General features: G+C 43.8%; 4 protein-coding genes across 8 annotated transcripts; all 4 read right to left on the minus strand.

Annotated features, from left to right (window-relative positions):
* Window positions 1–1,261: 1,261 nt before the first annotated feature.
* theg (theg spermatid protein) lies at window positions 1,262–5,115 on the minus strand. Of its 4 annotated transcripts, none has more exons than XM_041873216.2 (8): window positions 4,602–5,115; window positions 2,911–2,983; window positions 2,751–2,812; window positions 2,425–2,491; window positions 2,198–2,324; window positions 1,924–2,080; window positions 1,519–1,718; window positions 1,262–1,436 (listed from the first exon to the last, which is right to left on the minus strand). In XM_041873216.2, the coding sequence occupies exons 2-8, from the start codon at window positions 2,970–2,972 to the stop codon at window positions 1,395–1,397; spliced, it is 717 nt and encodes a 238-aa protein (XP_041729150.1). In that variant the 5' UTR covers window positions 2,973–2,983; window positions 4,602–5,115; the 3' UTR covers window positions 1,262–1,394. The 4 variants fall into 4 exon arrangements, with proteins under 4 accessions (XP_041729150.1, XP_041729147.1, XP_041729149.1 ...); XM_041873213.2 differs by having other exon boundaries at window positions 2,911–2,999; XM_041873215.2 differs by lacking the exon at window positions 4,602–5,115 and adding an exon at window positions 3,556–4,517.
* Window positions 5,116–5,582: 467 nt separating this feature from the next.
* LOC121560180 (SH2 domain-containing adapter protein F) lies at window positions 5,583–12,468 on the minus strand. 2 transcript variants are annotated; one of them, XM_041873211.2, is made up of 9 exons: window positions 12,107–12,468; window positions 11,105–11,297; window positions 10,741–10,842; window positions 10,370–10,622; window positions 10,080–10,246; window positions 9,894–9,999; window positions 6,731–6,908; window positions 6,492–6,611; window positions 5,583–6,295 (listed from the first exon to the last, which is right to left on the minus strand). In XM_041873211.2, exons 2-9 carry the CDS (start codon window positions 11,291–11,293, stop codon window positions 6,109–6,111), a joined length of 1,302 nt encoding a protein of 433 aa, XP_041729145.1. In that variant the 5' UTR covers window positions 11,294–11,297; window positions 12,107–12,468; the 3' UTR covers window positions 5,583–6,108. The 2 variants fall into 2 exon arrangements, with proteins under 2 accessions (XP_041729145.1, XP_041729144.1); XM_041873210.2 differs by having other exon boundaries at window positions 11,051–11,297.
* A 2,475-nt stretch (window positions 12,469–14,943) lies between these two features.
* yju2 (YJU2 splicing factor homolog) lies at window positions 14,944–18,270 on the minus strand. The gene is made up of 8 exons (XM_041873218.1): window positions 18,121–18,270; window positions 17,612–17,712; window positions 17,344–17,488; window positions 17,090–17,224; window positions 16,813–16,994; window positions 16,579–16,723; window positions 16,321–16,492; window positions 14,944–15,474 (listed from the first exon to the last, which is right to left on the minus strand). Exons 1-8 carry the CDS (start codon window positions 18,142–18,144, stop codon window positions 15,359–15,361), a joined length of 1,020 nt encoding a protein of 339 aa, XP_041729152.1. The 5' UTR covers window positions 18,145–18,270; the 3' UTR covers window positions 14,944–15,358.
* A 451-nt stretch (window positions 18,271–18,721) lies between these two features.
* Window positions 18,722–20,684, minus strand: LOC121560178 (zinc finger protein 846). Its single transcript, XM_041873205.2, has 2 exons — window positions 20,415–20,684; window positions 18,722–20,190 (listed from the first exon to the last, which is right to left on the minus strand). Exons 1-2 carry the CDS (start codon window positions 20,449–20,451, stop codon window positions 19,307–19,309), a joined length of 921 nt encoding a protein of 306 aa, XP_041729139.1. The 5' UTR covers window positions 20,452–20,684; the 3' UTR covers window positions 18,722–19,306.
* Window positions 20,685–20,755: the final 71 nt, after the last annotated feature.

The following is a 20,755-nucleotide window of genomic DNA, read 5'->3' on the forward strand; positions in this document are numbered from 1 at the left end:
CAGAGGATGAAGCGATAAAGCGGTGTTGCAGCAACATCCAGAAAAAAAGAAGAAATAAGTTGCAAGATAATTGAGATGGATCATGGAAGATTTAGGCTTTCTGATAATATATCAATAATTATAAATAAATTAAATGACTTTTACCCCCCACACCCATAATTGTTTTTGTTGCCTCAGGGCAACGCTGTGCCATAAGGGTAGGCTAAAACACCAAGGAAAATCAGATACAGAACATTTGTTAAGTGAAATATAGTAGAAACAAGCACTCTTTTCATAAGAAAATACATGTTGGGCATAACCTAGTATTTCACTGCTTTTCCAACCTGATTCTGGGGTCCATTCTTCTTCGCTGTCACTGTCCTCAAGCTGACTGTCCTCACTATCAGAGGGTATGATCCTACTGCTCCATTATGCTCCATTATGCTCCTTTCGCCCATAGAATGTCCCTGTGTCCATTGCCTGTACATGTCAGTGGTTATGTTGGCAAAAACATTGACCAAGGCCATCATTTTACATCAAATTACATATCTTTCATTGAGTATGATATTGCATTGAAAAGTAGCCTAAACTCAACTTAAAAACGGGAAGCATAGAAATAGTGCACATAGAACAGATCTACCACTTCTTAGACTTGCTTTCAACATGAATGACAGATCTGTAACTCATATTTCTATGTGAATTTTGTTGAGTTACAAAAGTTACATATTGCAGCTTTAAACATGCAAAATAATTAAATGTATCTTACCCTTTGCTCACACCATGTAGTCAAATGCATTTTTTGTTCTGCTTCCTGAAAGAAGTTCCCTGCCCCAATTGATATGTCATACCAACTTCTGCACCTCATTGGATTGTTTACAGACATGTCATCACACATTGTAAGAATTTAAAACAATTCACATGGGAGGGTGTAAGGGAGAAAATGGTTTTCTGTTGCCTGAGGGCAACTATGTGCAGTAGAGGGTTAACAGGAGAGGGAATATTCATTAAGGATATTACATGCTTTTTGCAGGTTTCCTACATCTGTCACCTACTACAATTACACACTAAAAGATAAGGTACACTTTTACATTCATGTGGTTTTCGCTTTATGTTTGTAATGTGCGTTGTAATGTTCTAGGCCCAGGACAACTCCCCTTTGGTGACAGAAAATCACTTCAGTTCAGTTGAATGAACAGCACGCTGTTGAACGTTGCAGGAGTAAACAATCCACCTTCTAAAGCCAGTGGTCCCATTGGACCACATAAAGACCCAGCAACATGTCTCACTGATATCATGGATTGTCTTTATTATGGAGCAGTGGTGATCAGGGACATAGACATGCTGTATAGGAGATATAGTATCTGAAGAAGAGGCGGCCGGAGGTACTGTAGAGGTGTGAGATGAGATGCATTTGTCTATTTGCCCTTGCATTTCCGCGGCAGGGGCAGACAAAGCTCCTGTAACAAACAAACAGACAAACTAATGACATTTAAATTAAATTATTTTAATAAATTAGTAAATGAGAGAAACACAGCTCACCTGTAGGCGTGGCGAGGCGCTAGCGGAGCGTGCAGCTAGGGTAACCGTGTACGGGTTGTAGCCTTGGAACAGCGCCTTCCGCTGGTTGGGACGTGAAAGGACATGCACCCTCTCACTGGCTACTGCCTTCCTCACCGGCCCCGGCACTGGCCAGCTGACTGGACGGTCCTGGGCGTACTGGGGGTGGTCAGACTTAGGGACTGGGAGAGGGGAGGTGGGGTGTGGAGGAGGAAGGAGACAGAGAGAGTAATGGAGAGAGAGAGTGTGTGTGCGAGACAGAGGTAGATAGAGTACCAACAATTTTCAGGCAAAAAATGAACACTACATGTACTTTGCAATGTTGTTGGGTGGCCGTTATTAAACGTTACTGTGCGAGGTAAATACGAGGTATTCTAAGTGTCTTACTTGCGAGGAGCTGTAGTCGGGAGGAGGTTGCAGCTGGGTGGGGGGGTGCCAGTGAGGTCTTGGACAAATGGGGCGAATAGAGACCCTGCCTCCGCTTGGGACGGGCCAACTGGCAGACCCTAGGACTGGCTACTGCAGTCTGCACTGCTCTGCTCAACTAGAGATATATAGAGTGAGAGAGAGACACACAAAGAGAGGAAACAAGAGATAGATAGATAGATAGATACACCGAGATAGAGTGGGTTATAAATTGAGGTGTGTGTGTGGTACTCACTGAGGCCAGCAGGGGGCGGTCAGGTTCCCAGCCTGCTGTTGGGAGGCGGGGTAAAGCCAGAGAACACACTCTATTGGATGGACAGGCCCTCAGAGCTGCTACACTGACCTCCCATTGGGGAGATGATCTGGAGCGGGAGGAGAGGAGAGTCATCAAGAGTCATCATAGACATCATGCATTATACACATCATTAACATAAATAATTATGATACAATATGAAGTCTCACCTGCTCTGTTCAAACCCAGCATTAAGCAGCTTCCTGCCACACAGCTGGGACCAGCGGGGTGTCAACTCTACAACAAAAACAATAATATTAAAAAGGTCATTATAAAGTCAATTATCCTCAACACAAACATCAAAGAGACAGAAATAGAGACAGGGGGCGGGAGACTGAAAAAGGGATAGGAACAGAAAGAGAGTGGGGTAATTGTTAGATATTACTTGTTAGATATTACTGCACTGTCGGCACTAGAAGCACAAGCATTTCACTACACCCGCTATAACATCTGCTAAACACGTGTATGTGACAAATACCATTTGATTTGATCTTACCAAATGTGGTGGTGGAGCAATTTCTTTCAGGTGGGAGTTCATCTAGCCAGTAGACTGACCGGCTGGAAGGAAAATAAGCAGATGATCAGTCTCTGTGTGTGTGTGTGTGTGTGTGTGTGTGTGTGTGTGTGTGTGTGTGTGTGTGTGTGTGTGTCAGTACCGGTCGGGGAATCGGAGCAGGTTGGGTTTGGGCTGGGCAAGTTGCTCCATCCGGGTAGCCATGGATACGTGAGCTGTTGAAGCATAACACTAAAAAGTCTGTTTATTGTATTTCCCTTTAAATGTCTCTGAACACAGTACACACAGTAGGCTACACACACCTTTTCTTCAATTGGAGACAAGAGCAAAGTCAAAGGGGTAACAATAACACCTCATTATGACATGGAAATAGCCCAACAATGGCATAAACATGACATAAGAGCTAAGAGCTGTCATGACCACGGTCGTAGTCCCGTGTAGCTCAGCTTGCAACGCCAGGGTTGTGGGTTCGATTCCCACGGGGGACCAGTATGAAAATGTATGCACTAACTGTAAGTCGCTCTGGATAAGAGCGTCTGCTAAATGACAAAAATGACCACCACTTGTAAGAAAATAAGTTGAACTTTCTCTCAACTATGCGCCAAATACTTTTTTTACTACAACAGCAGGAAAAATGCACCTTGAACAATGATCACATAGGCTAGTGAGTCAATGCATGAGTACACAGTATTAAACAGATACGTTTTTATAAAGTAAACGCAATATCCACGATTAGCAGCTCAAAATATTTGCACACGTTATCACGTTATTCTATCACGTAGCCTACCTGCCACTTCCTCGCAATCAACTTGGGGTGGTTCGTAAATTCACTCTGGAGTGCCAGAGTGCGCTCTGTGCGTTCGTAAATTTAGAGCTTTGTCAGATTGTCCATTCGTAAATTCATTCAGAGTGCACACAGGACTCTCTGGCCGAGGAGTGTGGTTGATCCGAGCGTTCTGACCTCACAACGTCAGTCAAGCACCCAGCTAACTGGCTATAGTTGGCTAGCTTGCTAGCTACTCACTCTGACCGTTTCACTCGCCCTAGCAGAGCAGGTTAGGCTGTTTTCAGGTTATCTAGAGAGTTGGTTACTGTAACTATGCTGCTGGCAACAATTTAATAACGTTTTTTTGCCGACGTTTCCTGATACCTGTAATATTCAACAGGTGTTGTGCGTTCATACATTCATTAGCTAGTTATTCTGCGCTCTGGTACACTCAGACTAGAGTGCGCTGAAATCGGAGTAGGGGTGCGTTTGTATATTCACTGTGGCAATCTACTCAGATTTCAGAGCACGCTCGGGTGCGTTCGTAAATTCACTCTGGCGATCTACTCCAATTTCAGAGCACTCGCGTTTGAGTGTGCCAGAGCGCCGAATTACTGATCAATTTACGAACGCGCAACACCCATTGAATATGACCGGTGTCAGTAGACGTTGGCAAAAAAACAATGAAATTGTTGCCAGCAGCACAGTTAGTCACAAACGCTCTAGATAACATGAAAAAAGCCTAACCTGCTCTGCTATGGCGAGTAAAATGGTTAGAGTGAGGTGTTCTCTCATTTGTCTCTGGAAGTAGCTAGCAAGCTAGACAACTTTAGCCAGTTAGCTTGGATGCTTGACTGCCGTTGTGAGGTCAGAATGCTCTGATCAACCCTAGCTACTCCTCCGCCAGAGCATAGTGTGCGCTCTGAACGCTCCGAGAGCGAAACGCGCTGAATTTACGAACGGACAATCTGACAACGGTCTGAATTTACGAACACACCCTCTGGCACTCCAGACTGAATTTATGAACACACCCTAAATAGCCAGCCAAAGTGAATTTACGAACGCACCATTGATGTTTATCCCTGCTTGCGCTGATACTGACGCCTGGTGGTTGCTATGGTGACGCCGGTATCTATGTCATCGTTCATGTCACGCACTGAGTGATGTGAAAGGCTTTCATAATGAGGCCATTACTGAACGCACATGCTGGTATTTTTTCGATTTCTCTTGCAATTCCAATTTAAACACAAGCATACCAATTAGAATGAAGCAATGATACTAGTATGGACAATGGAAAGTAGCAAATACATTTATCTGAACAACAACCCTTATCTCTACCCTCTACCTGTGTATGTGGTTAGACTTAAGTAAAAAAAAATATATATTCACTCTTTATTTTCATAGAACATGAGAAAATCTTACAAACGGCACCACAGTAACAAACCTACCTATTATTACTTAGCTTTCATGATCAAAGTCCAAAAAACATTCACACTTTAACACACTACACTGAGTGTACAAAACATTAGGAACACCTGCTCTTTCCATTACAGACTGACCAGTGAAAGCTATGATCCCTTATTGATGTCACTTGTTAAGACATGAATTGTGCGTGTGCCATTCAGAGGGTGAATGGGCAAGACAAAATATTTAAGTGCCTTTGAACAGGGTGGGCGGCAGGTAGCTTAGTGGGTAAGAGCATTGTGCCAGTAACCGAAAGGTCGCTGGTTCTAATCCCCGAGCCGACTAGGTGAAAGATCTGTCGGTGTGCCCTTGAGCAAGGCACTTAACCCTAATTGCTCTGGATAAGAGCGTCTGCTAAATGACTAAAATGTATGGTAGTAGGTGTCAAGCGCTCCGGTTTGAGTGTGTAAAGAACTGCAACGCTGCTGGGTTTTGTACGCTCAACAGTTTCCTGTGTGTATCAAGAATGGCCCACCACCCAAAGGACATCCAGCCAACTTGACAACTGTGGGAAGCATTGGAGTCAACATGGGCCAGTATCCCTGTGGAACGCTTGACACCTTGTAGTCCATGCCCCGGCGAACTGAGGCTTTTCTGAGGGCAAAATGCAACTCAATATCAGGAAGGTGTTCCTAATGTTTTGTACACTCAGTGTATAATACCAGCATTCTTACATATAAGTACTGAAATAGCTTTCAAGCGCACATTTCTATAATAGCTTTCCACTATAGTGATGTAGTGTTCTACTGTATAACATTATTGGATGACACGCCCACCCTGGTACAGCTAGCTAATCAATGTGCCATAGGGACGATTGATAATACTCTATTGACATACAGTAACCTGCTCTGTTACAGCATTTGCCTTTGGCCATATAATACAGTTTGACCATTGTGGTTTCCACCCAGAACCATTATGAAGCTCTTAGAATAACATCACATAGTTCCACAGCAGCCATGTTAGCATCTCTGCAGACGACAGCACCTATTAGTATTAGTGTCCCACTCTATTCCCTATATAGTGCACTACTTTTGAACAGAGAGCACAAAAGTAGTGCACTACATAGGGAATAGGGTGCCATTTGGGATGCACATAATGAGTAGAGAAGGGTCAGAGAGTCTGTACAATGACAGGGTAGAGCAGAGACAGGTGTTCAGCTCCTCTGATAGGTAGTTTGTGCATGGTGTAGTAGTGGATGACCTCTGGTACAGAGGAGAATGGAGGACTGTTCTCTCCCAGGACGTAGCGACCCTCTGAACTCCGAGTGAACTTCATATGCATGAAGCCCTGACAACTCCTGAAAGGGAGAGAAGAGAGAGCGAGAGCAAAAGAGAGAGAGAGACAGAAATAGAGAGCGGCGTTATAAAATCCTTATCACCTTATTAGGGCCTAGATAAATATGGAAAACCCATGGAAAACCCATTTACGATGATGTGGTTGGTATAATGTAGAACATCAGGAGAATGCGAGAGGGAGAGAGCGTGTAAAGGTACCTGAGGGAGAGAGAGTAGTCTTGTGGGCAGGTCTGGCTCTTCCTCACCAGGTAGGAACTCTCTTTGCACAACGTCAGTAGAGTCTCTGCCTCTGCACGACTCACAGCACCATGGTACCACCTGCAAGGGGGACATATTACTGTGTGACGCATAGCAAGGGGCACAAAACAGTGTGACACACGGCCAGGGGGGGCTTCTTGAATTATACTGAGAGTCAGAGGTTGAGGGGAGGTACTTACACCTGTCTCTCCAAGGGCAGGCAGGGGTCCACTCTCTCACCCAGGATAGGGGGGTTGTCACCGGGCCGCCGAAGGCTGGCTGCGCCCCCTGGGTCTGGGTCTGTGGGGCTGGTTCTGGGTAGTCTGGCCTGGTCTGACTGGGCTAACGATCTCTCCCACTCTGCCCCCTCAAACTGCACTACAAATTGAGAGTTTTATTAGCCAACTACTTAAATACCGGGGAAACAGGTACAGTGGGGAAAAAAACTATTTAGTCAGCCACCAATTGTGCAAGTTCTCCCACTTAAAAAGATGAGAGAGGCCTGTAATTTTCATCATAGGTACACGTCAACTATGACAGACAAAATGAGGAAAATCACATTGTAGGAGTTTTAATGAATTTATTTGCAAATTATGGTGGAAAATAAGTATTTGGTCAATAACAAAAGTTTCTCAATACTTTGTTATATACCCTTTGTTGGCAATGGCACAGGTCAAACGTTTTCTGTAAGTCTTCACAAGGTTTTCACACACTGTTGCTGGTATTTTGGCCCAATCCTCCATGCAGATCTCCTCTAGAGCAGTGATGTTTTGGGGCTGTCGCTGGGCAAAACGGACTTTCAACTTCCTCCAAAGATTTTCTATGGGGTTGAGATCTGGAGACTGGCTAGGCCACTCCAGGACCTTGAAATGCTTCTTACAAAGCCACTCCTTCGTTGCCCGGGCGGTGTGTTTGGGATCATTGTCATGCTGAAAGACCCAGCCACGTTTCATCCTCAATGCCCTTGCTGATGGAAGGAGGTTTTCACTCAAAATCTCACGATACATGGCCCCATTCATTCTTTCCTTTACACGGATCAGTCGTCCTGGTCCCTTTGCAGAAAAACAGCCCCAAAGCATGATGTTTCCACCCCCATGCTTCACAGTAGGTATGGTGTTCTTTGGATGCAACTCAGCATTCTTTGTCCTCCAAACACGACGAGTTGAGTTTTTACCAAAAAGTTCTATTTTGGTTTCATCTGACCATATGACATTCTCCCAATCCTCTTCTGGATCATCCAAATGCACTCTAGCAATCTTCAGACGGGCCTGGACATGTACTGGCTTAAGCAGGGGGACACGTCTGGCACTGCAGGATTTGAGTCCCTGGCGGCGTAGTGTGTTACTGATGGTAGGCTTTGTTACTTTGGTCCCAGCTCTCTACAGGTCATTCACTAGGTCCCCCCGTGTGGTTCTGGGATTTTTGCTCACCGTTCTTGTGATCATTTTGACCCCACGGGGTGAGATCTTGCGTGGAGCCCCAGATCGAGGGAGATTATCAGTGGTCTTGTATGTCTTCCATTTCCTAATAATTGCTCCCACAGTTGATTTCTTCAAACCAAGCTGCTTACCTATTGCAGATTCAGTCTTCCCAGCCTGGTGCAGGTCTACAATTTTGTTGCTGGTGTCCTTTGACAGCTCTTTGGTCTTGGCCATAGTGGAGTTTGGAGTGTGACTGTTTGAGGTTGTGGACAGGTGTCTTTTATACTGATAACAAGTTCAAACAGGTGCCATTAATATAGGTAACGAGTGGAGGACAGAGGAGCCTCTTTAAAAAGAAGTTACAGGTCTGTGAGAGCCTGAAATCTTGCTTGTTTGTAGGTGACCAAATACTTATTTTCCACCATAATTTGCAAATAAATTCATAAAAAATCCTACAATGTGATTTTCTGGGAAAAAAAATCTCAATTTGTCTGTCATAGTTGACGTGTACCTATGATGAAAATTACAGGCCTCTCTCATCTTTTTAAGTGGGAGAACTTGCACAATTGGTGGCTGACTAAATACTTTTTTCCCCCACTGTATATACAGTGCCTTGCAAAAGTATTCATCCCCCTTGGCGTTTTTCTATTTTGTTGCATTACAACCTGTAATTTAAATGGATTTTTATTTGGATTTCATGTAATGGACATACACAAAATAGTCCAAATTGGTGAAGTGAAATGAAAAAAATAACGGAAAAGTGGTGCGTGCATATGTATTCACACCCTTTGCTACGAAGCCCCTAAATAAGATCTGGTGCAACCAATTACCTTCAGAAATCACATACTTAGTTAAATAAAGTCCACATGTGTGCAATCTAAGTGTCACATGATCTCAGTATATATAGACACACCTGTTTTGAAAGGCCCCAGAGTCTGCAACACCACTAAGCAAGGGGCACCACCAAGCAAGCGGCACCATGAAGACCAAGGAGCTCTCCAAACAGGTCAGGGACAAAGTTGCGGAGAAGTACAGATCAGGGTTGAGTTATAAAAAAATATCAGAAACTTTGAACATCCCACGGAGCACCATTAAATCCATTATAAAAAAAATGCTAAGAATATGGCACCACAACAAACCTGCCAAGAGAAGGCAGCCCACCAAAACTCATGGACCAGGCAAGGAGGGCATTAATCAGAGAGGCAACAAAGAGACAAAGATAACCCTGAAGGAGCTGCAAAGCTCCACAGCGGAGATTGGAGTATCTGTCCATAGGACCACTTTAAGCTGTACACTCCACAGAGCTGGGCTTTACGGAAGAGTGGCCAGAAAAAAGCCATTGCTTAAAGAAAAAAATAAGCAAACACATTTGGTGTTCGCCAAAAGGCATGTGAGAGACTCCCCAAACATATGGAAGAAGGTAGTCTGGTCAGATGAGACAAAAATTTAGCTTTTTGGCCATCAAGGAAAATGCTATGTCTGGCGCAAACCCAACCCCTCTCATCACCTAGAGAAAACCATCCCCACAGTGAAGCATGGTGGTGGCAGCATCATGCTGTGGGGATGTTTTTCATCGGCAGGGACTGGGAAACTGGTCAGAATTGAAGGAATGATGGATGGTGCTAAATACAGGGAAATTCTTGAGGGAAACCTGTTTCAGTCTTCCAGAGATTTGAGACTGGGACGGAGGTTCACCTTCCAGCAGGACAATGACCCTAAGCACACTGCTAAAGCAACACTCGAGTGGTTTAAGGGGAAACATGTTTTTTTGTCTTATTTCTTGTTAGTCTCACAATAAAAAATATTTTGCATCTTCAAAGTAGTAGGTATGTTGTGTAAATCAAATGATAGAACCCACCAAAAAATCAATTTTAATTACAGGTTGTAAGGCAACAAAATTGGAAAAATGCCAAGGGGGGGTGAATACACTGTATACATCTACCTGCTAGAGCTTTGGAGATGTTGTCCTTCTTCCATTCCCAGGGCTGGTCGTACTCCTCAGCTGGTCTCTCATCGTCCTGGGGCAGCCTGCTCTCTCTGACCTCTCTCTGGAAGAGAATGAGAAGAAGAGGATGTAGGAGGATGATGAAACCAAAACAGAGAAAAAGAAGAAGATGAAGATTGTTACCGGTTCGTCCCTGAGGAACTCTCTCCCCTGCTGCTGCGGTGGCGCCCCCCGGGGGCGATGGCGAGTCCTCTCATCGTAGGGGTCATCATAGAGTTGACCTCCGATCCCAACCCCTGACCTTCCACTGTCCACTCCTGGTCGGCCCCGCTCTGGGCCCTGCTGGAGCGCTACACACACACTCAATAAATTAACTATAAGTCTATGCATCTCAGTATGTATGTCAGTCATTTTAGACAGCCAGGTGTGAGGTCCAAGGTGTGGGTGTCTAGGCAACAGCTATAAGCACCAACCTGTGACAACCCTCTGGGCTTCAAAGGGTTCCATGTAGCTGCTGCTGTCCCCTGGACGGAGACTGAGACCTAGGATAGGGTTAGGGCTGAAGGCTACCAGGGTAGGACTGGTGATGGGGCTGGGGCCCAAGGTAAGGTGTAGGCTGGGGCTAGGCTCCCAATCTGCTCTTAGCCGTGGAACTGGTCTGGCGTCAAACGGGTCCGAGTAGTCAGTGTCTGAGTCCCCTACTGCTGCAGGAGCAGAGGGAAGCACCTGGAGAGAGTGATGTAGGGTGGGTGGGATAGTGAGAAAATGAGGAGAATCATGTGGATACAAAGAACATGAAAGAGGGAGAAGATCAACAACAAAAACAACAACTGTCATGTCATACCGGTTCCTGGTGGATGGTGACGGGGCTGAGGGGGCTCTTACTGTGACTGAACTCCTGAGAGTCCACCTTGATCAGCCTGTGTTTGGGAGACACCACCTTCACCTGGAATACATTATAACAACCTTTAAACACCTGTAATAATATGGTCATAACACCTGCAAAACCATGTGTTTGATACTGTTCCATCCATCCCATTCCAGCCATTACACTGAGCCCGTCCTCCTATATCTCAGCCAACCAGCCTCCTCTGCTGTAGTAACACAGTCATAACACAACATGTTCATGCCCTATAAGACATAACATTGCCCACCTCTGCATCGTTGGGAAGCACAGAAGCAAAGGCGGGCAACGCATGCAGGCTTACTGTCCCACTACAGCCACCGTAGCAGCCATTTTGTGGTTTCACTGCGCTCTGGTAGGGGTCTTCAAAGTCCAGGTCTTTCTGGGCTCTGTACGCCCTCAGGATCTCACTCTCTGTGTAGTCAGGACGCGGAGGCTGGGGGGCGTCACGCCGGCTGCCGAAGTTCAGGTAGTCCTTTAACCACTTTGCCATGGGTCTGAGGGAAGGAGAATAGAGCAGAATATTACATCATATCTAACTAACACTGTCAACACTTCCAATAATGTGTTTACTGTGACAATGGAATCAGTAAAAACAATACACACTGGCATTCAGTGGACGCTTATCAGGCTGGGTGTGTGAGGGAATATGGGAATAAAACACTGGGTCTGGCAGTCAGTCACTGGACAATGTGAGTGATCAGGGTAGGTCAGACAATTTATCTACGAGGTATATTAACATTCTAATGTAGGTAATGACATAACTTGCTTGGTATTGGCGGTGGACCTGAGAGGAGGAGTAAAGACTGGCATGATAGGGACAATAGTTTTTCCCGACCACAAGACCTGAGCAGGAAAAACTCTGGGACCTAGTTGTTTAAAGGCCCATATATAGTACATATTGAGCAAAATAAAGTAATCTTTCAATCACACTAGCTAACTATGTTACCTTTGTGACAGAATGATCTGGGCTTTGCTAAAGCTAGGTAGCTGAACTGGAATGCATTCATCAAACTAACGTTTGAGAGAGTAGCAACTGTTTGTTAGCTGGCTAGATACTTTATTTCCAGATCCTTTTATTTACAAGAAGAAGGCTATATTTCGTTTGAATCTATTAAGCGACAGACAAGCTAGTCAGCGGTCTACCTACGAACGTTTGGCTATTGGCTGGCTAGCTATAATCAGCTGACGTTAGCTACCTAGCTAACAGCTAGTCATGTTTGCTGCAGATAAACATTGAAGACCTAACGTTAGCTATGCAGTTTATATTTGCATAATATAAAAACGATACACTGTCAATACTTACGTTTTGATGGAAATTGGGGCAGTTAGCCAATTACGTATTTAATTTTGTGTGTCCACCCCCCATGAATTCACTAAAATGTCATTGTAGCTAACTAGCTAACGTTAGCTAGCTAGATACAGTAGTTTACTTCCCTCAGCTCGAGCTGAAGAAAACAAGTTTGCCTACCCCCAACGTAACGTAAACTAACTACGCTACGTCAGTCAAAAAAAATAAAAAAAATCATGCATTTTGGAGAATATTATTTCAGTTAGCTAGCTAGTTGGCTAACGTTACAATTTCCATCTAGCTAACTAATTTGACTATTTTAGCCAGAGATGGTTAGCTCACTGAGCTATAATAAGAAGGTTTAGCTAGCTACAAGAAAGTATTCTTCTTTGGTGGGGTTTTACGGCGGTTAGCATCCAATATTAATAGTGCATTACCGCCACCAACTGGACTGGAGTATAAATCCATTATACTTTCTAATATCAAAAAATATTGCCAACTAACCCTTCACTCAATAAAACCCCACCACCCCATTCCACTATTTTGACCCTATCTGATCCTACACCAGGCACATTGCATTCGTAGGCCTATCACTCTGTACTGGCAAAATTATACTACTCACCCGGAGCCTCTTAGGATCCCTTACCCTTGACACATCTTCTTCTACTTTCTTCACTGCCTCAGCATATGACATCTTCTGTACAACTCTGACTTTGGCAACTTCAACCTGCCTCTCGGGCACTGGACACTTCTGATCCCCAGTAACATGAGCACCCCTACAGTTAGCCCAATATTGGACTAAAGGAGCCTAACGTTACTCCTTAGTCCAAGGACCTTACATGTTCTGTTTAAATGGCGAATTGGCTCTGGAAGTCAAAACAGACAAATACTCCATCTAAACGTGAATCGATTCTCAATTGCAGTACAGTTCTAGAAACATAACCCCCTCTACTTCCATATCACATCAAAATAATAATGCAAAATATACACTTACTGTAAACTGTTTTAACCAGTGTTAGAAATTGCGTAATTCAAATCTGCTATTGGAATAAGAATCAAGAGATCTTCAATCCAAGCTTAATTTATTATATGCAAAATGTATGTATGATAAGTATGAAGGTTCGTATATACGGGTCCACTGAAATACCACGCAGGGCACTCAGTTAACTAGAATTATTGTTTACAGATTCTTTCTCAAATACTCTGACAGAAAGCCTCCACCTCTTCTGTTGGCCAACCAGAGCAAAGGACTGAGTGTGGTCCAGACTCCATTCAGCCAATCCGTTGGCGCAGGGGCCGGTCCCAACTCCTCGGCACTCCATTTGTTGCCAGGCATAGTTGCTATGATAATAACCTGCGGAGTCAGCACCGAAAAGACACCATTCCACTGTACTCCATGTTCAAGGACAGCTTCACAGACTACAAAGAGAGAGTGTTCGCATCTGCAAGAAACACAAGTCTTATCTGTCCTACCCCCAACGTTCCCCACATGAATAACAGCCTGCTACGTGAAACAATCCATATCAGCACAGTTCATTAATGCATTCCTTCCAAGCTACTTCCAGCTAGTAACATAATGAAGAATCCGTCTCCCATCCCCTTCCGACCTGTTTTGCTACAAGAAAGTGAAGGGTTTCCATTAGTTACCACAGCCACAAAGTCAAAATTGCCTGTATCGTAAAATATTATTTATTTTTTTGGTCTTCATTTAAGGTTAAAGTTAAGCATAGGGTTGGCAGTGTGGTTAAGGTTAGGTTTAAAATCACATTTTGAGAAGATACATTTTAGAAATAGGCGTGGTTTATGACTTTGTGGCTGTGGTAACTAGTGACGACCGAGTGATAGTGACGTGTGAGCAAAACTGAGAATGAATAGGCCAACATTTTACAAAAAATGTACTGACAAAAAATAAATAAAAAATCATTGGTTTATATTTATACTATTTAACGCAGGCTTGTAATATTTTAGGTCAATGTATATATTTTCTATTCACTTAAAAATACATATATCTTTGGAATAAACAAAAACTCCAACCACAGTGCACGTGCCAGCCTGCCAGGAGAGCTCAGCAGCTCAAATAAAGAGCGTGTCAAGCCCCTTTAGGAACATACCCTACCAAACCGGCAGATGGCACTATTGATCTGGTATTGATGGTTTCATCTTACATTCCAAACGCATTGAATGCAGCCAGCAATAAATTCAAACCGCCCCAACCTCATCCATTTCAACAAGGCCAAGACACTATGCAAGTGTGTCACACTGAATATGCAGGCACAGGGGCCAGATCTAATTTTCCATACCAGATGAGGAGGTGGAGGAGAATGAGGACATCTGAATTTTCTAGTTCCCCAGGACAACTGGGGAGTATGACTGGACTGTGTGTGAGAGAGAGAGCAGTTCTTTTTGTTGCCATTGTTACAATCACTTGATTGTTGTTGAGTCAAGTCCACACCAGTGCCTGTATAGTAGCCAATTTAGTGTGATAACTTTTCATAAAATGCTCCTTGATTGAACTTCAAGTTATCTGCTTGTCACATTGATTTCATGTTCTAAACTCACAAAAGCAGCCTACTACAGCAGAGAATATGAGGTCTTTGGGTAAAGTTATCAAGTAAACTCTATTCCTTGTCTTTCTATCTGCAACATAGGCCTACATTTACAACCTTCACACCCAGTGTCTCTCCAAGACCAGTTCAGAGACCCCTGCCCTATAACACACAACTTTAAAACACTTAGCTAGGACCAGAACTGAGACATTTTATTCAAAATCAGTTTTTCCAGATTGGGTAGGGCACAAGAGAAAATACTTTAGAATGTGCCACAGTGCCAGAAAACATTTAGAGAAACACTGATTTAGAGTAAAATAATTATTTAATGAAAAGCCAAAACATGACTAACACCTTTACAGGGTTGGAGGGTAGTGGGTAGATAGAAATGTCCAAATATATTTTCTAAAATCACAGGTGAAAACAAATTACATTGCAGGATGATAAAATTCAGCCCGCTAACACTCCTATACACTCTGAAACAACTACAGTAGTTTTAAATCATCACAGGCATCAAATTACTAACCCCTTTCTTACACCTAATAACCAGCCTTGAGTTGTGATCTTAAAAATCCCAAACTGTTCTGGGTTGTGTGGAACAAGTGAATTGCCCAACATCATATCAACACATTTCCATATCACATACAACTCTGTTCCATGTCAGCGAAGTTCAGACTATGACTGAGCATTTGGATTAGCCAAAGCATCGCCAGCCTCTCGCTCATTCACTGTCATCACTGTCGGAATATTCCCCTAGGAGGCTGAGTGACGACGACCCATTCTGTGCTGTGATTGGCTTAGCAGCCTCCGTCGGCACAGTAGCAGCTGCCTTTGAATCTGCAAAGCAGGAAGTACCGAGGTTAGAATGACAGAAACAGCAGTAGAAGTATCTTCAGCCATACAACATCATGTAGAACAGAGTGACTTCCTGCAGTGCTAACAGACAACAGAATCCTAATCTGGCAAGACTGCTACAATTGTCTCTTCTCAGGTTGCACCCTCCATTGAGGCATTGGTAAGAGCCAACAGTGACAGTGTTGACAGTGTCCTGAATCCTGTTGTTGTTGACTGCTGTAAAGGCGTCCGCATGCTTCCCAGCCGGAATAGTTTGCTCATATATTATGACGACATTTTGTGACGTTTTTGTTCGTTTTGGTGAGTTTTCTTTTTGCTTGCCTCCAGAAAAAAAAGTGTGTGTGCCCGAACAGCCGAAGTTCGGAGCCGAAGTCTACGCCCCTTCATCAGTGATTGGTCAACAGTAGGGATTCTTCAATAAAGTATTTGTTGTCATTCAACGAGAGACAACTATTTTTTATGCAAATGTTTTCATTGAGAAATACTTACCAAACATCTTAGTTAGATGTAAAATTGCGCGACAGAGCTCCACGTCAAAATGAATGACAGATTTCTTGAGTTATCTTAGATTAATTTGACTATTTTGAGGAACTGGCTACAATGTCTCAAAATGGATAAAGTACTATTGCCACTTTTTTCTCATTTTTCAAGCGAAGGTCTTTTAAGGGAGTATGCAAGCACACTCGTTCGGTTAGCCGAGTTTGGCTAGGTGCCAGCCGAACTGAAGCATGCTGACGCCTTAAGCAGGAAAATCGCCTGGTGTATACGATGTCATTTCGATATTGCAGATTCTGCCATAAAGCTTCTGTCAAAGTCTCCATAGCTCACCTGTCTGTGTGTTAGAGCCTGCAGGAGTTACTGTGGTACCAGATTTAGGGACAGAGGTCGCTGGTTTCTTCCTTACAACCAGTGTTCCCAGTGCCCCTCCACCTCCCAGCCCCCCCACACTTCTCTCCCAGCTCTCCACCTTGGCCTTCTTCACCCCCGCTACTGACAGGCCCTGCAGAAACAACACACAGGACATAAGTAGGCATGTTGGTTAACATGTATTGTGAATCCTGCGTATGTGTTCGGTGTGTGTGCTACCTGTGTGTCAGTGAGTCTGTCCGTGGTGAGGATGTCAGTAGGTCTGTCTGTGCTGGGCTTCTTTGGTCTGCTGCTCTCGCTCTCCTGGTCTGAGTCAGAGTCAGAGTCTCTTAACCTCTTCACTTGAGCTCTCTCTAGCATCTCCCTGTAACACATACACACACAACCATTTTGTTATTTTACTTGAACTCTTTGTTCTTCTCCTCCTCCTCCCCTCGCTCTCTCTGTACTCACCGTGTCTCCCTCTCGTCCTCCTCCTTCTCCCTCTCTTTATTCCTCTGCTCCAGCTCTTTGTATGTTCCCAGCATTCCTTCGAAGTCCACCGAAGCCTGTCTCTGGTTCAACTCCTTGAGCTCCTGAAGATTCTCCAGAACCTCCATCTCCATCTTAGAGTCCCGCGTTCGGTTCTCCAACACCTAGAACGGAACACGATCAGTACGGTTCTCTAGAACCTGGCCGAGAACATATCATCAGTCTGTCAGGTTCTCCAGCACTGTTTCTAGAGGTGTACCTTCATAGGGTTGTTCAACTCTTCCTCCTCTCTGTCCTTCGTGATCTTCTTCTCTTCCTCCTCCAGAAGTTTCTCCGCCTGGAAGTTCCTTGTGGCACCGTGTTCCATGGCATAGTCCGTGTTCTCCGGATCAGTCTATAGACACAACACACAGTGGGTGAGTACACACACACTGTTCTAAGACGTAGTCCGTGTTCTATGGATCAGTCTACAGACAACACACACTGGGTGAGTACACACAAACACAGATTTACCTTAAAGGTGATCTCGGCCAGACATCGTGTACACTTGATGTAGAAGCGGAAGATGGGCAGTCCCATGTAGAGCTCATTCATCACAGTCTCCTTACGGGCGTTGAACTTCTTCCCCTTGTAAATGTACTCCCCACACGTCTTACACCTGCAAGTCACACACGCAGGGACAGGGTCAGAACACACACACACACATTCATGCACTCACACTTCATGGTACCCCACTGGCCTAGGGGCTGTTTCTGGGCAGGGTTGTAGAGTGTTGACATACCTCATGTTGAAGGGAGCCATCAGCCGGACCACATACTGCCTGTCTTTAGGGAGCTTGAGTTTGGGGATTTTAGCTGGGTCGAAGTCTGGCGGGTAGTATTTCTACAGGAGGGCAAATACAGTCAGCAGTGTATTTTAACTACAAATGTCTGATTCACATTGCCTTTATCAGTCATTAGCTACAACAACGAGAGGAAAACATACAAGAATTAGATAACACAATTCACATAAAGAGATTAACATTCTACAGCGAGAGCCTATTCTATATCAGTATATCCTCAAAAGGAAAGATAGGTAGGAAACATAGCTAGTTAGCTAGCTACAATGAGTACGACTACTAACTATATAGCTAGCTAAGCGTATTGAGCTAGCTACTACTACTGTGTAACTAGCTGTCATGTTAAGCGTTGAAAAGTTTTGCTTCAATGGTCAAGCCTGGCTAGCAACCTACTGCCCGTTTTCAGCAAATCGAGAATAAATCCAGACATAGTGAACAATAATTGTACTCACGTTTAAAACTTTTCTTTCTGACATTCTTAATTGGAAATAAACGTTAACTTTAGCGACGAAATGGAAGGATAAACTGTGATAATGTTAGCTAAATAGCTCCCTAGTTTGCCGTTAATGCGATGTTTGAGAAGAGCAGAGAATCACTTCCGCTTCCGGTCTAGGTCCAGCCTTCACAATAAAAGTCCCTCATGTAGAAAAGCACGCATTTAATATTACTAAATTTATAACTATTGTTTTATGATTTATATTTTCATTCAAAACAATGATTGTGTCCGAATGTGGGGCTGAGTCCCTACCACAGTATCTAAGTAATAGAGTGTCAACATGGATCTGCATCACAGCAATATTCTAAATTATGGATTAAATTTGCCATCGTAAGAGAGGATTTCAGAATGTCATCCATTAAGAAAACCTTTAAAAAATATTTTAGTGAACTGAGGGAATGGGAATAGAACCAGAGTTGCTGGTGTGAAAGGCAATCACGCTACTGCATCTTTCCAACAGGGTTAACCTACTTTATGAGAATTACAAGGTGGCTCATTAGCGAGGATTGCTACAATATACATGTTGTTTATAGCAGTGAATAAAAACAGACCTGAAGATCTTTTAAATGGCTCATTGTGATAAGGCCTTTATTTCACACAGGATACCTTTAGGATGTCTCCCCAGTATGATATCTCATATTATAGCATGAAAGCTAATGAGCAACTGAAACATTTTTTTACAGCAATACAATTACATTCCTGTATTTAACATCATATGCTTGGTCAAGAGCCCACTGTGATTCAAGCGTTATCCACAGACTATGAAGCCATATAATTTCTCCCCTGTGTGAGATAAGGTATGGTCAGTCAAGTGTCAAGTGATTCTTACAGTTAAAACATTATCTCTACTTGCTGTGACAACTTTTAATATGTCTTCCCAGAGCTGCTGTCTGTCTGAAGCTTTTGCCACAGGCATTACATCAAAATGATTTCTCCCCTTTGTGAATCATGGTATGCATTATCAAGCCTGTCCTATAAGGAAAACATTTGTCACAGTCTTTGCACTGATATGATTTCTCCCCTGTGTGAGATCTCATGTGGATGGTCAAATTTCCCATTTTGTTGAAGCACTTGCCACATTCTTTACAACGGTGAGCTTTCTTCCCTGTGTGATATATTGTATGGAGGGTCAAGAGTTTTCCTTACCTTTGAAACATTGGCCAGTCTTTACAGTGATAAGGATTTTCTCCTGAGTGTAGCTTTGTATGTCTGATTAAGTAAACCTTTGTGCTTAAACATTTGTCACAGTCTTTACACCGATGAATTTTCGCTGCATGTAGTATTTTATGTCTAGTAAATTTTGCCTTCTTGTTGAAGCATTTGCCACAGTCTTTGCACTGATAAGAATTTTCCTCTCTAGGCCCGTGTGTACTTTTTATATGCATGGTCAAGTTTCCTTTGTTGCCAAACCATTTGGCACAATCTTTGCACCAATTAGAATTATCCCCTATGTGAGCTCTTGCATGGCCGGTTAAGTTTCCTTTGTTATTGTAACATTTGCCACAGTCTTTGCAGTGAAATTGTTTTTCCCACATGTGTATCCTCATATGATTAGTCAAGCCTATATTATTGTAGAAGCCTCTACCACAGTCTTTACACCAACATGGTTTCTCCTTTGCAGAACAGTCTGGATTTACTGACAGAGCCTGAGTGTCATTGGTTGGTTCTGGTACTCTGTAGCCCTCTCCATCAGGTTCTGTTTTGATCTCTTCAGTTGTGTTGGTGGGTAGAGTACCCCTCTCTCTGTCCACAGTTTGGGTTTGGTCAAGCTGTGAGGGCTGAGGTGGGTCCTCCTGATCCAAGTCACTATTTACACAGGGAGGATCGAATATAGAGTCTTTGGTATCAAACTCCAGCTCTTGGAGCAGCTTTTCCTCCTGCCTGGTCCTGAGATCCTCCTGTTCCTCTTTAATCTGTGTGGGCTCTGGGTCGTCCTGCCCATGATGGGGACTCCACTCCTGCTCACAGTGCTGCTGCTCAGGTGGAACCTCCTCTTCAGAGACAGATGGAGAGAGATGCGGAGGGTCTGGAGAGAGGTACATTCTTATCATTCTGGACTTCATCATTAATAACAGCTCCTCAAATAACAAGGGAATGTTAGCAATCCAACGAGGTGTTCTTTACATTTGTGATTAATGAAAGCATGTACATAGCCTAAATGAGTCTGCACCTGGTCTCTTATATGGGCTGTTCAATAGTCTCCATTCATATCGCCTGAGTGGCAATAACCATGAACTCAACTCAACATACCTGCTCGGTGTAACCTTCTCTCTGGTTGCGTCACCATGTCCAACAGCCTTTGAAGGCGATCGTTCTCGTCTTAAGAACGGGAGATTTCTTCCTGGTACTCTGCTACCGTTTTTTCCACGGCCCCTAATATCTCCACAGCAGCTGCTGTTAGTCGTTCAGTGACGAGCACATTCAACAACTGGAGTTTGGACATTTTGAAGAAAATGAAAGTTGACAACGGTTAGTATTCTTCCAAACAGTATGGAACAGATGAGCCTGCCTGACGGAAGCGTTTTCTGTGTTCTTTGCGTGGTTATTATTTCCGTGTTCTGTTCACGGCGTAAAAGAGTATCATTACTGCG

This window comes from Coregonus clupeaformis, unplaced genomic scaffold (genome assembly GCF_020615455.1).
Source record: "Coregonus clupeaformis isolate EN_2021a unplaced genomic scaffold, ASM2061545v1 scaf0754, whole genome shotgun sequence".
In the NCBI taxonomy this organism is placed as follows: Eukaryota; Metazoa; Chordata; class Actinopteri; order Salmoniformes; family Salmonidae; genus Coregonus; species Coregonus clupeaformis.